Genomic DNA, 13,841 nt, shown 5'->3' on the forward strand with positions numbered 1-13,841 from the left:
TAGCTTCTAGACAAAGCGAGGGCGCGATCAAACCACGGAGAGTTAATCCTCGTATCTGCATGACTGCATGAGCTACTGTGCTGTTCAGTGGTCACTGCACGCTCTCTGATCGGCTACGCCCATGCATCTCCTCGGCAGCGGCGTCGTCGTCACGGCCGTCCTGCTCGCCGTCCTCAACCTGGGTGCCGCGCCAGCGGCCGACGCGGCGACGGGCACGTTCATCTACGCGGGGTGCTCGCCGTCCAGGTACGGGCCCAACACCGCCTTCGAGAGCAACCTCAACTCGCTCCTCTCCTCCATCGCATCAACGGCCTCCTCCGGCGCTGCGTACAACAGCTTCACCGCTGGCGGCGGCGCCGGGCCTGACCCGGCGGCCGGCACGGCCGCGTACGGCCTGTACCAGTGCCGCGGCGACCTGAGCCCCGGCGACTGCGTCGCGTGCGTGCGGCAGACGGTGGCGCGGCTGGGCACCGTGTGTGCCAACGCCTACGCCGCGTCGCTGCAGGTGGACGGCTGCTACGTGCGGTACGACGCCGCCGACTTCATCGGCCGCGCCGACACCTCCACGGCGTACCGCAAGTGCAGCTCCAGCACGAGCCACGACGGCGCGTTCCTGAGCAGCCGCGACGGCGTCCTCGGGGAGCTGCAAGCCGCGGCGGGCTACAAGCTTAGCACCTCCGGCACGGTGCAGGGGGTGGCGCAGTGCCTCGGCGACGTCCCGGCGGCCGACTGCACCGCTTGCCTGGCGGAGGCGGTGGGGCAGCTCAAGGGCGCGTGCGGCACGGCGCTCGCCGCCGACGTGTACCTGGCACAGTGCTACGTGAGGTACTGGGCAAATGGTTACTACTTCCGCTCTAATTCAGGTATTCAACACCGCAACCATATCACAATTATACTACATTTTTAGTAATGGCGGTTTCAAAAAAAATACATTTTTGATTAATGTGAAACAGATGGCATGCGAGTTCTCACTACTATTCATTTCTTCCCAGAAGTTGGAATAACTAATCAACTATTCTTAATTTATATTGAACGTTTTTTTTAGTATTTGGAGATGTCTGAGGTGCACGAATTCGAATATTTAGTATTCAAAAAGCACGGGCGATCCAAATCTTAAAAGAGAACCTGTGTTTAAGGGCCCTACCTTAATGGGCAAAATGATAGTTGGCTGCAACTAGCTAGCTAGTGATCAGTACGTACTCAGTAGTGAGTGAGGTCGCTATGGAAATGAGAATAGATTCCAAATTGGTAAACTTCCAAAGCTGATAAAGAGGACACAAAGAATATATTCACCGGCATAAACTTTTCGGCCCTTTTGGATCGATGTCACTAAACAGTCGGGACTTGAGCGTGCTAGCTTCTTTAATTGAGCTTAGCCAATATGGCTGTTCTTGATCTCCGTTTTGATCACTTGGTGGCAGATAACTCCGGAGATGATGTTGGGAGGACTGTCGCGATAATAATCGGAATCTTGGCTGGCCTGGCAGTCCTCGTGGTGTTTATTTCTTTCCTCAGGAAAGCATGTAAGCTCTCTGAAAGTGAAACTATGAATTACATGTCCACATATAAAATTTAAGCTAACCAGCTGAAACCAAATTTCAATACAGGTTAGCAACTGGCGGCGTAGCCAGAACATGAGAGCTTGGCTGAAGAAGACGTGCAGAGACTAACAGAGGCGCATCCGGTCAAGAACAGAAGTACAAAACCATCTACATGATCACAGGATGTAGCCATCGCATGCATTATTGCATTTTGTTAGTTAGCAGAGAGTTACTGGTGCTGTATTTGTAGGATCGAACAAGATCAAACAAACCTACCAGAGGGGGATGAATGGTAGGGAAAAACAAAACCCAAAAATCTTTTGCGGAATAAAGGATTACCTTTGTCGAAGAAATTGACGCAGGCTTGCTACCTTGATCGCGTCGCTCCTATGTCGCCGCTATCTTGATCGCGCCGCTCATGTGCCGCCAAACAGATCATCGAATTGCGCCACTCCTATGACGTCGATCGGATCGTCGGAATCCAAAATAAAATCACCAATAGATGAAAGCCGAAAATGTAGATTGAATGATCTTGACTTTATTGCATCAACTGGTATTTACAAAGTGCACGAACAGCACTCCTATCAAAATCGTCGATCTAGAATCAACAACTAAATCTCACAAAAGGCACACCGGGGGCATACCCCTCGGTCTCTATTTATATCGAAAAGTCTATCACCAAACAGGAGTGGAGTAAGACTCCTTATACTAATATGGCTCATCTCTTAGTTTTCCTAATCAAATCCAACATGCCAAAATCAGCCGTGCTACAGTAGTCCGACTGCTACAGTACCACCGCGCTACAGTAATCCGATCCGGTTGCTACAGTGCCGCGCGCTACAGTAATCCGGTTGCTACAGTATCGTGCGCTACAGTATCCGACGCTGCTACAGTGTCCGAACCTGTAGCAAATTCCTTTCCTTTTCTCATCCAGTTTTGATCCGATTTACTTTCCGATTTTTCCAGCGCTTACACACACAACATGTGAAGCCCGTTACGATTCCATCCCACACGGTGTTGCTCCACCATGTGCCAACTCGTATTCAATATCGTCACCTGGCATCCTAGATCGTCCGGACCTCAGCTCCTCCCTGAGCCTAGTCACGATCCCACCGCCATTGACCGATATTGACTTCAAGTCACCTGTACAACTAGAGACAAACCAACCGTTTCCGAGCATAGATATCGCAACCTGACTCACATTAGTTACACACACTCGCACCAACACCTTAATTGTTTCCAAACCAAATTCAATTTATAAACCAAATGGCAAGCCAATTGTTCATCAGAAAATATTAATCATGCTTATGATTTTACGGTATTTGCCTCAGAAGCAATGCCTCCCTTGTGTTCCGTCTTCAAAGAAACAGAGGCTGACCTGCGTGTAATGACGTAATGTAGTGTAACCCTCCTTTGGGTTGGATTGAACATCGATCTGCAACTGGCGGGGATCGCGCTTGCTTTTTTACGCATTCCGGGCCATGAGAGATGAGATGGTTTAACGGGCTCCTCACTAGAATGGGCCATTCGTAAATGGCATTCCCGTTCGGCCCAACTATTATGGACCACGCGAGTTCCGTTCCAGCCCAACTGTAATTGCCAGAGGGTGACTTGCGATTTTGCGACCTTTGACACGTGATTCGATCACTCAAGTTGCTATGCCACAAACTAGTCAGTCTCTGAATTCTGAAACGTGTAAGCTCTGTTAGGTGTTTCGATCTCGACCATCGAAGATACGATCAGATTATCCACTGTCCAGCATCCAGGCATGTAAACTCATGATGTCATAGTTTCATATATATACACATACATGGCATATTGCCCACGTAGAGGTACGGTAGAATACAGTGGTACATTCTTGTCCAGTTATTTGCAGCCCTGAAGGTTTTTCTGGGGAAGTGCAGTAGGCATGTTCGAGGCTAGATTACGTGTTGCGGCAGATCAAGCGCTGTACCCCTGGACCAGTGAGCTCCATCTTGCCGAGTTGTCACTGCTGCAAGCAACGATACTTGCGTCCTTCATTGCAGCGTCAGGGATACCGTTGTTGCAAATATTAGCAAACGCCCTCATGTGCTTCATACCGTACTGAGTGAGCGACCCGCAATGAGACTCGAAGATTCGCACCTGAAGAAACTCGTTACATAAGTATGGGAAAGAATACAGGCCAAAAAATGACATCTGTATGCAAGTAACATCAATGCAAATTGTTCTCAGTAATCCAAAGTGTAAAGAAGGTTCCAGCTTTTACCATTCTCTTCAAACAATCCCAATCATCGACGAGTGGTTGACCAGAAGGCCTAACATGTTGAAGCACAGTAGGCCCATTCCCAAATCCAAATAGAAGTTTTCCCACAAAATCAACACTGCTGTCAAGATGCTTCCTATGCGTTACAGCCTCACTGATCTCCCTCAGAACTTTCAGCTTCTCTTCAGATTTTTCATGTAACAGTTCATACTGAAACCAACCAAGAAAAAGAATTGGTAGCCATAGGATGAAAGCACATGACAAACAAATGCTCACAGATTATTTATGTAGATAACATTCTGCACTTCTTATCAGTTTGGCGCACTGATTGTCTAGTGCAGTTACATTCCAAATGGCTAGATGATAACAAAATAATCTCTCTAAACCAATAGTTTAACGAAAAAGACAACTTATTAGCAGCACATTGACTGGACACCATCACAGTATCTGAAACAAAGATCTTTGGTTGTTGCATGCTACAGGGGATTTCAACCCATGTCAAAAAAGAAAAAAACTGCGTAGAAACCCTATGTTTGTATGCTGGAATAATTTGTGATATTATAATAATAAATTCAGCAAGCAAGTGCAAGTCCAACCATGCTTATAGAGGAAGTGGATTAGCTAGTACTATCTCCGATCAAAAATTTGACATTAGGACAAGATTTGGTCAAACCTTTAAAATTTTGACCATCAATGATTTCTCAAAACCTAGTTTAAAAACTAAAGAAAACATATACAAATATTTTCCTTGAAAAGAACAGTCATAATGACTGCCTTCTATTGCAGCACTACAATGTAGATTATTCATCGGATTTTACATACACGTTTTCCGAACTGCTAAACGGTACGTTTTTTGCAAAAAAAAAATTTATATAGAAGTTCATGATGTCACATTTCTAAAGTAGATTTTCAACTTTTAGTAGGTAATTCCATCGTTTACACCATTAAATATCTAACAAAGAATTAGATAATCTTTCATCTATCATTTTTCATCTATAAAAGAACACAACCAACAAAATAAAATTATTAGATTTTACAAACCTAAGCTAGTAGAAATTTGATTTGTCTGGATTTTAGAAGTTTGATTGAATCCATAACATTAAATATTCTTGACCTCAAGGAATAAATCTTTGGAAGGAACATAACGAACAAGTTAAAAATCTGCAAAAGAAAAAAACTAAGTGCATACCCTTCTCCAAAGGAAAAGGAGATCTGCATCTCTTTGGTTGACTGCAGCCTTTGGATCGTCCAATAGTAGCTTGTTCTTAACTTCGGCATTTGCAGGATCAAAACCTTGGTATAAGTAGAGCTTCTCACCCTTGAATGTCTTATCTCCATACTCCATAACATGAGAACCAGCACCGTAGCTGTTCATATCAGAGGTACGCTTCTTAACCTGTCCACAATGCAAATCAGAGAATTTGTCATAACATCACTACCTAGGAGTTTGCCAGCCCTAAGTCAGAAAAGGTAGAGAGTAAATCGATACTTACCACTTCATACTGCTCCTTAATTGATTCCTCCTTCAAATTGTGAGTCTCGCTGCCAATTAACATCGAAACAAATTTTACATATCACTGTGTAAATACTTTGTAAACTACATAGAAATACTTAAAAATAGTAGCATGCACTATAAACTAATGTGGAATCCCCTCATACACATGTTCATTTTTTTCTCGAATGCGCAAAATAGCTGTCAGTCCATTAAGAAAGAAGAACAAACACCACACCACATAAAGCCACTTTAAAACATATGCACCAAAACATAAAGAGAACACAGCCAGAGAATACTAGACGCAAGAAACTTGACTATCCCAAGATCCCAACCAACAGACTCTGGAAAACTTTAGCTTCAGCAGTACACCACAACTTGCCCTCAGCTGCTATCGACCACAGGACTCCAGTCACGCTTGGACTATCACAATTGAAGAGTAAATGTAGATTTTGAAAATTTCACATTCAACTTGCTGCTACAACGTAGTTCACACATGCCAAATAGATAGGAAAACATACTCAGCTGGCAACTACAAGTCTGTTCTCTATCCCTCCCTCTCCCTCTCTTTTCAATAGTGAATGTATGCAAGTTCCATACTGTATGGAGATATAAATACATGTTGCTTGCAGGGAATTTGCTTAAGATAAGAAAATAGGAAAAAAACACTAAGCCATCTTTTCAATGGAAAATCACCACTATATCACCAACTACAAAAGTATATGATATAGATATCTTAATTGAGTTACATTTACCAAATTGGTTTATATTATCTATTCTCCAGTTGTGGTATGATGGTCTGCTGGATCATGAACCGATAAGCCCATAACAGCTTAATATGGGGATATGGCACTATGGTTCAGACTCTCATAACGACAGAAATGTTTCAGGGATCAGAAAAAAAATATAAAAAAAATTCCTTCAGTAATAAATCAATGATAACAAACAAGTTGCAGAGTATAATTTTTTTTTAAAAAAAAAGAAAAAAGGATTTTTTAATAAAGGATCTCATAATGCCCGCATGGTGCATTAAATATATATATATTTTTTGCATTATCTTCCTGCTTGATAGTTTTCTTAAACATTTCCACTGAAATTTCCAGATGAAGCTATGAGAAAACCACAAGTGCATAGTAGACAATTTCATTGTGTACCATGTAATTCTTTAAGTTTCTAGAGTTAGCTTGCAACTGAATTTCAATCAATTCAAGTTCTCTAAACCAGAGGTCATTTGCTAAAATGTGAAAGCTACCTGTCTTCCATCCAAGAAACACTATAGAGATCACCTAAGCAGGTAATGTATTCAGCAGGAGGCGATGGTTCCATTCCTGGGCAGTAAGTACCCCAACTACTTTCTTCTGCATTAGACGCTGTCGTGACATAAACATTAAGGTCCTCTGGCATTAAACCTTCGAAAATACTGCCACTTTCACATGCTTCTACATATATAACCTGCACAAATAGATTACTTATTTCATACAAAGAGGGTGTTTTCCCATAAGTAACCATGAAAAATCTTACTCCGTACCATTTTTGCATAAGTATTGGAGACATGTTTTTCTTGTAACACCTTCATGAAGTCAGCAGCATAAAGATATGGCAGATTGGGCATACCTGAAAGTTGCACATGTCAACATGCATGACGGACAAAATTTAAAAGCAAAGCAACATATACAATTTTCATGTACCAAGAACTCCAGGGCCCCCATGATCTGAGTAGAAGATAAATATGTGATCGTTTGGTTTGCTATCTATGACCTTCCTACTTCCCCCAGTAACTGCGGTTTTATTGCCCAGGAGAACTGCATAGAAGTTTTTAGTATTGACTTCATCTCCAGTGTAATCCTGGAATTAGAAGTGTGTTATCTTCAATAAGAGGAAATGGTCTATATATATGCACTTATGCTAGACATACACAAATCCGAAGCTATATAAGACAAACAAAGAACTGCAAAAGGTTAACTGCATGAAGAATTGGACACATTGCCTCCAGAGAAGGCAATGTGTAATACCTTTGGAACTCCTGCATAAACATCTTCACCCTGCGGATGATTGACAATAACCCCTGGTCTAGGGTTAAGTGCATTATTAGCAATGTCATCATACATAAACACGACAATGTTCTCCTCCTTTAGCCCTCCCTTCCGCAATATCTGGTATGCGTGGCATACATCAGCCTGCAAAGTAAACCGACGCAAAAAAAATCAAACATTAAACGAACAGACCTTGAAAACATAGTCATCTAATAGCCTTAATTCCTTCTAAATTTGAACAGAAAAAGATAAAACAAATTAACCATGCGTTCGTCTGTCTGTACATATTTCAGTAAAATCAGTTCGCTGAAAGTGTCAGTATTAACCACTCAATATTTTTAGCTGATATTTATTTCGTATTAAATTGATCCACCACTTTAAACTCCCCATTTTTGGTGTCATTTTTTCTCAATCTACCCTAAGCATGAATTTATAACACAAAAAAGTTCACTTCAGATTCTTTGGTTCAAACAATAACTTCAGATCCCTTTGCTCATCCTGAATTATGTTGCTGCTCAGTGCTCACGCTATTTTCTTGAAATGAGTGAGGCATCAGTGTATGTTCAGCAATCAGCTTCCTGACAAGAAGATCACTACTGCTTGGATAGCGATCTATGCGAATGATGCCCTGAGATTCCACTGCTAGCACACACTCACATGATCAAACGTACGTAGATCATGGAGGAGCTGCCTTAATTAGTCGTCAAGTCCAAATCGTTGACTTACGACTCAGTTGGTTTCAGCGCGGAAGGCAAACTTATTGTTTTTAAAGTGAAATTCCATGGAGCACAAAAATCGAACGCCTAAAGCTTAAAATTCACGAACACTAACAATTTCGGTACGACTGATTTGAACGATTTTCAGAAACGACCGCCCATCCCAACACCAACCGAGTTTCACACACCCTTCATCAATCATCATCATCCAAGCCCCCAAACCGAACTCCAGACGCATGGACGATGCGCAAAACACCGCGAACGACGCCAACGACTGTGTACCGCGTTTCTCACCTGGTGCCTGTAGTTCCCGTAGCCGGAGGAGCCCGCGACGAGCACCGCCCACCTCGTCCCGATGCCGCCCACCACCTCCTCCTCCACCACCACCTCCCCCGGCATCCGAATCACCGGCTCCCACATCCGCTTGGCTCCGGCCTCCGCCGCGGCCGACAGCGCCAAGAGCAACGCGAAGCACCACTGCGCCGCCATATTCCCCCTTCCCCGCACGCGTCCCCTACGAGACACCGATTGTGGAGCGAGCGGGGGTAGTAGTAGCAAGTTAACTACTCGTAAGTAAGGCGCCGCGCGGCGCCATGCCGCCATGCAGGGAGGGCCAAAGCCTGCGGCGCGGACGCGTGTGGCGTGAGGTGGACAGGTGGCGCCGCGGCTCGTCGGCTTGCGCGGCGACGGCGACCGCCGCTTCGACGTGCGCGGCTGACTCCTTGGGGACGGACAAACGCGATACACCTTGGGCCAACAACACAGTGAGAAGCCAGCCCAGCCCAGCCCAGCCCAGCCCAAAACACTATAATCCGCTTTCTTGTGCGGAAACAGTAAACGTGAATTACGCGAGCTGATCCCCGCGAATCCATCGGCTCTAGTCCTTCCGGTCGCTGCTGCCCGGCGGAAGCTTCGAGAACCCTTGAGAAGGATCCGACGGCCCACACGACGCGACGCCACGCCACTACAATCATAGTGGTGTGCCTCATTTTTATATAAAAACTTCGCCTTCTGGGGAGACCTTAATCCCCCATCTAACCCCAGACTTTTCCCCTCCCCTCCTCTTCCTCCTCCGGCCCAGCCGCCAGGCGCTTCCAGAAGCTTCCGCCGCCGATCGGATCGGAGCAGAGAGGGCGGCCGCAGCCATGGCCGACGAGGCGAAGGCGAAGGGCAATGCGGCCTTCTCGGCCGGCCGCTTCGAGGAGGCGGCGAGGCACTTCACGGACGCCATCGCGCTCGCCCCGGAGAACCACGTCCTCTACTCCAACCGCTCCGCCGCGCTCGCCTCTGTCCACCGCTACTCCGAGGCGCTCGCCGACGCCGAGAAGACCGTCGAGCTGAAGCCCGACTGGGCTAAGGGGTACTCCCGCCTCGGAGCCGCCCACCTCGGCCTCGCCGACGCCGCGAGCGCCGTCGCCGCCTATGAGAAGGGCCTCGCGCTCGACCCCAGCAACGAGGGCCTCAAAGCCGGCCTCGCCGACGCTAAGAAGGCCGCCGCCGCCCCGCCGCGCCGCCCCCCGCCCAGCGGCGCTGACGGCATAGGCCAGATGTTCCAGGGGCCCGAGCTCTGGACCAAGATCGCCTCCGACCCGACCACGCGCGCATACCTTGAGCAGGCCGACTTCATGCAGATGCTGCGAGAGGTGCAGCGGAACCCCAGCAGCCTCAACATGTACCTCTCCGACCCCCGAATGATGCAGGTGCTCGGCCTCATGCTTAACATCAAGATCCAGAGACCAGACGCCTCTGAATCGTCGCAGTCTAGCCCCCCACCGCCGCGGTCTCAGCAGCAGCAGGATCAGCCGGAGACGAAGGCGAGGGAGGCGGAGCCAGAGCCGGAATCGGAGCCGATGGAAGTGACCGATGAGGAGAAGGAGCGGAAGGAGAGAAAATCGTCTGCTCAGAAGGAGAAGGAGGCGGGGAACGCAGCTTACAAGAAAAAGGACTTTGATACTGCGATCCAGCATTACACAAAAGCCCTGGAACTTGACGATGAGGACATTTCCTATCTTACCAACCGTGCAGCAGTCTACATTGAAATGGGAAAGGTTTGTGGTACTTGTTTTTTATTCGATTCAAGGTTTGCGATTAGTGTCTGAGTTCAGTCCATTGCCAAGTTAAAGTGCTTGCTTTTTCAAGTATGTGAATTGGTAGTAGTTATTCATTTGTTTGGACTTGCAGGAGATTGCGTGTTGATCCTTGATGCATATTGACTAGTTAGTGTGAGGATTATAAGTTTGATTGTTTTGCTAAACTGTCGATTGCTGAAGTATAAGATAGGATGGTCGGGTCATATGTAGGAGTGGCTAGCAATCATGATACCACATTAGCACAGTTGATGGAGCCTAGAGTACATGGCAACTAAATTAAATATTTTTGTTAGCCGAGTAACTGCTTAGTGTTAAAAGAATATTACATTTTGTATGTACATTGCTTCTGCTTTTATTACTAGTTGATTATCCGCAATTCTTATTTCTTACTACTGACTTGCAAGTTACTACTAGACGGCCTTTCCACGAGAGGTGGATCTCTTGGAAATAACTCCATATAGGTGGTCTTATATTGACACAAGTCTTTCCGTTTGGAAGAAGGGGTTTGAATGGGATTCAGTATTAATGGAAATTCACAACAAGATCGAGAGAGAATAAAGTCACAGGGATTATACAGGCCTGAATGACCACCTGATCTATATGAAAATTTTAGATGAAGCGTTCAATCTGTTGCCCTAAGCTGTAAATGAATTCATTTTAGTCTATTTATTTAGACTTAGTGACCTATGAAATTTCTTGATGTTTATCCTAGTTCTACTTTATATGTTTTCTGTGAAGAAGTTAGTAACATTATGGGTTATATCTATGACAATTGACTACATATACTATAGGTCTATAGGCTATAGCTAACAATTTGAATGTTAGGTCCTAGGGGACCACCATTATAGTTCTGTCCACCACCTGAGTAAATATCCTTCATCTTTCCCTCAAGAACCTCACTACCAATATCTTAATCCATTCTTTAGATGTGCACTTGAATTGTAGTTCATATGAAATCTGAAGTTCGAATTTGCTAAAAAATAGGCTGATGGATTTCACCAATAAAAGTTTGCATAGATAGGTTTATTGTGAAAATTGTTCCATAGGTCTTAAACAAACATTTTGTTGCCTAGCAATCACCTTCAATTGTTGTTTCCATTTTTCTTTCATGAGTATGCACATTATTATGCCTCCGTGCAAGTTATGTACCAAGTGGATGCCTAGTCACTGAACCATGTCCTTGGCTTTATCTCAGTTTTTGACCAAACTATTCTTGAAAACAACTTGGTTGTCTTCTTTTAATTTGATCTAATGTCACTTTCAATCTCCAGTACGATGAATGCATTAAGGACTGTGATAAGGCTGTGGAAAGGGGAAGGGAACTTCGTGCTGATTTCAAGATGATCTCAAGGGCGCTTACAAGAAAAGGAACAGCCCTAGTCAAACTTGCTAAGACCTCTAAGGACTATGACATTGCCATTGAGACTTTCCAGAAGGCTCTGACTGAGCATCGAAACCCAGACACTCTAAAAAGGCTAAACGAGGCTGAGAAGGCAAAGAAAGATTTGGAGCAACAAGAGTACTATGATCCAAAGATCGCAGATGAAGAGAGAGAGAAAGGTATGAGATCCAGTAGGTTATCGTACTGTTATCTCTAGTTGATGTGTCTCATACTGATATTTTTTCCCTTGTAGCTTTATATTTAGAGTAGTTGTAATGTCTCATTTGTAGTTTGACTGACTAACTGATCTTATGATTTGTAGGTAATCAGCTTTTCAAGGAGCAAAAATATCCAGATGCGGTAAAGCACTACACTGAGGCTCTCAGGAGAAATCCCAAGGATCCGAGGGTAATTTCTTCTCCTCCTATTGCTTGAACATGCTCGTTTGAACTTTGGAAATATAAAGGGCTCGTTCTCAGCTGCTTATGTCAGCGAGTCTAATCAGCACACGTGAAACGTAGAAAATCATTAGCACATGATTATTTGAGTATTAGCTTTTACAAACGTAAAAATGGGTTAATCTGATTCTTTTAAACAACTTATATATATATTATATTGCAAAAAAATACACCACTTAGCAGTTCGGCAAGCGTGCCCATGGAAAAAGGAGGAACGGTTTGCCTCATGCGTCACTTGCGAATGCGCCCAAAGAATGTACTTGTTTTCTTCATTTTCCTCTGTATTGAAATTATATATATATATATTTGCCATGTTTGTATGGTTGGAGTTTCAACTATATATTGTGTGTGCTCTGATTTATCTGTATGCATAACAAAAAAGTGTTATGTGTATTACCGTTTTGGATTGATTTGCATCGTTTGCCTAAATTGCTGTCATGTCATGTGTGTTTATCGCCTGTTTGCATGCATTCCTTACAATACATAATTGTTTGGCGTTTCAATTATTACAGGTGTACAGCAATAGGGCTGCATGCTACACCAAGTTGGGAGCTATGCCTGAAGGTCTTAAAGATGCAGAGAAGTGCATTGAGCTAGACCCCACCTTCTCCAAAGGGTATACAAGGAAAGGTGCAATTCAGTTTTTCATGAAAGAATACGACAAGGCAATGGAAACTTACCAGGCTGGTTTGAAACATGATGCGAATAACCCAGAACTGCTGGACGGTGTGAGGAGGTACTGAAGCGTCATCGCACAAATCACTAGTGATAGTTATTCTTACGATTGGATCCTTTTGCTCCTAATGATTTAGGGCATTCCATGAATCTGATGTGCATCCCAATTCCCATCTCTTTGTTTGCCCCAAAAGAATCCGATGCACACCCCTCTTTTTTTTTTGCATAAACCAACTCTGAACTATAGCATACATTTGTAGGTGTATCGAACAGATCAACAAGGCCAACAGGGGTGATTTGAGTCAGGAAGAGATTCAGGAACGACAGGTAAACCTGTTATGCACTTTTCATGCCCCTTGTTGTACAATAGGTGTACAACACTATTAACTGGTCCTACTATTTCTGCAGAACAAGGCTATGCAGGATCCAGAGATCCAGAACATTCTTACAGATCCTATCATGCGACAGGTAACACAGAATATTTGTTCATATATGGAACTTAAGATGTCTGTTGATAAATATCACAGTACCTGTCTGCCAATGATCTTACGAAGTCAAAAATATGTGGCAGGTGCTGATAGATTTGCAGGAGAACCCTAGGGCTTCTCAGGAGCATCTTAAGAACCCTGGAGTGATGCAGAAGATTCAGAAGCTTGTAAGCGCTGGAATAGTCCAAATGAGATAGTTGGCCAAGCTAGAAATTATGTTCGTGTCCATGTGCATCGCCCCATAAATTTTCCATGGTCAGTCTTTGTGGACTTAGGATCTACACAGTTTGGGGCTAATCTCCATTCGCAATTGGATTTTGTGAGTGCAGCTTGTCACTGGATTGTTAGTTGCTGTGGCACCCGTGCAACAGCTTCAGGGGCATGTTCCTATTTGTTCGTCCTAAACAATTGCATTACTTAATGACAATAGTCAAATTCTGGAGTATCTTGAGGGCATGTTCGGTTAATAACTTTCCCATGGGATCAATAGGTGTGAAATTAATCCCCTCTAATCTCCGTGGAGAAGGAATTAATTGAATAAGCCCTAGGAGGTGATTGTTGGTTTTTTTATTCAAAAGGTCAAAATGACATTTACACATAAAAAATATTTTATAGATAAAAGTTTTATATATGTATTTTTAGCGCTGGAACATACATTTGGATGAAAAAAATTAGAAAATTGGTTGAATAATTTTGGTGGGATGTTGATGTCTAGCAAAGTG

At 44.2% G+C, this 13,841-nt stretch overlaps 3 protein-coding genes across 3 annotated transcripts; 2 read left to right on the top strand and 1 right to left on the bottom strand.

Annotated features, from left to right (window-relative positions):
- Window positions 1–49: 49 nt before the first annotated feature.
- LOC102699475 (plasmodesmata-located protein 8-like) lies at window positions 50–1,861 on the top strand. Its single transcript, XM_040521016.1, has 3 exons — window positions 50–863; window positions 1,422–1,523; window positions 1,608–1,861. The coding sequence occupies exons 1-3, from the start codon at window positions 122–124 to the stop codon at window positions 1,610–1,612; spliced, it is 849 nt and encodes a 282-aa protein (XP_040376950.1). The 5' UTR covers window positions 50–121; the 3' UTR covers window positions 1,613–1,861.
- Window positions 1,862–3,245: 1,384 nt separating this feature from the next.
- LOC102710946 (vacuolar-processing enzyme beta-isozyme 1-like) lies at window positions 3,246–8,543 on the bottom strand. Its single transcript, XM_006647539.3, has 9 exons — window positions 8,322–8,543; window positions 7,291–7,455; window positions 6,967–7,123; window positions 6,807–6,892; window positions 6,531–6,730; window positions 5,280–5,328; window positions 4,976–5,182; window positions 3,790–3,996; window positions 3,246–3,665 (listed from the first exon to the last, which is right to left on the bottom strand). Exons 1-9 carry the CDS (start codon window positions 8,514–8,516, stop codon window positions 3,483–3,485), a joined length of 1,449 nt encoding a protein of 482 aa, XP_006647602.1. The 5' UTR covers window positions 8,517–8,543; the 3' UTR covers window positions 3,246–3,482.
- A 514-nt stretch (window positions 8,544–9,057) lies between these two features.
- On the top strand, window positions 9,058–13,564 carry LOC102699754 (hsp70-Hsp90 organizing protein). Its single transcript, XM_006648818.2, has 7 exons — window positions 9,058–10,075; window positions 11,389–11,677; window positions 11,821–11,906; window positions 12,469–12,692; window positions 12,892–12,958; window positions 13,040–13,099; window positions 13,203–13,564. The coding sequence occupies exons 1-7, from the start codon at window positions 9,173–9,175 to the stop codon at window positions 13,314–13,316; spliced, it is 1,743 nt and encodes a 580-aa protein (XP_006648881.2). The 5' UTR covers window positions 9,058–9,172; the 3' UTR covers window positions 13,317–13,564.
- Window positions 13,565–13,841: the final 277 nt, after the last annotated feature.

Source organism: Oryza brachyantha, chromosome 2, assembly GCF_000231095.2.
Source record: "Oryza brachyantha chromosome 2, ObraRS2, whole genome shotgun sequence".
NCBI classification, from domain to species: Eukaryota; Viridiplantae; Streptophyta; class Magnoliopsida; order Poales; family Poaceae; genus Oryza; species Oryza brachyantha.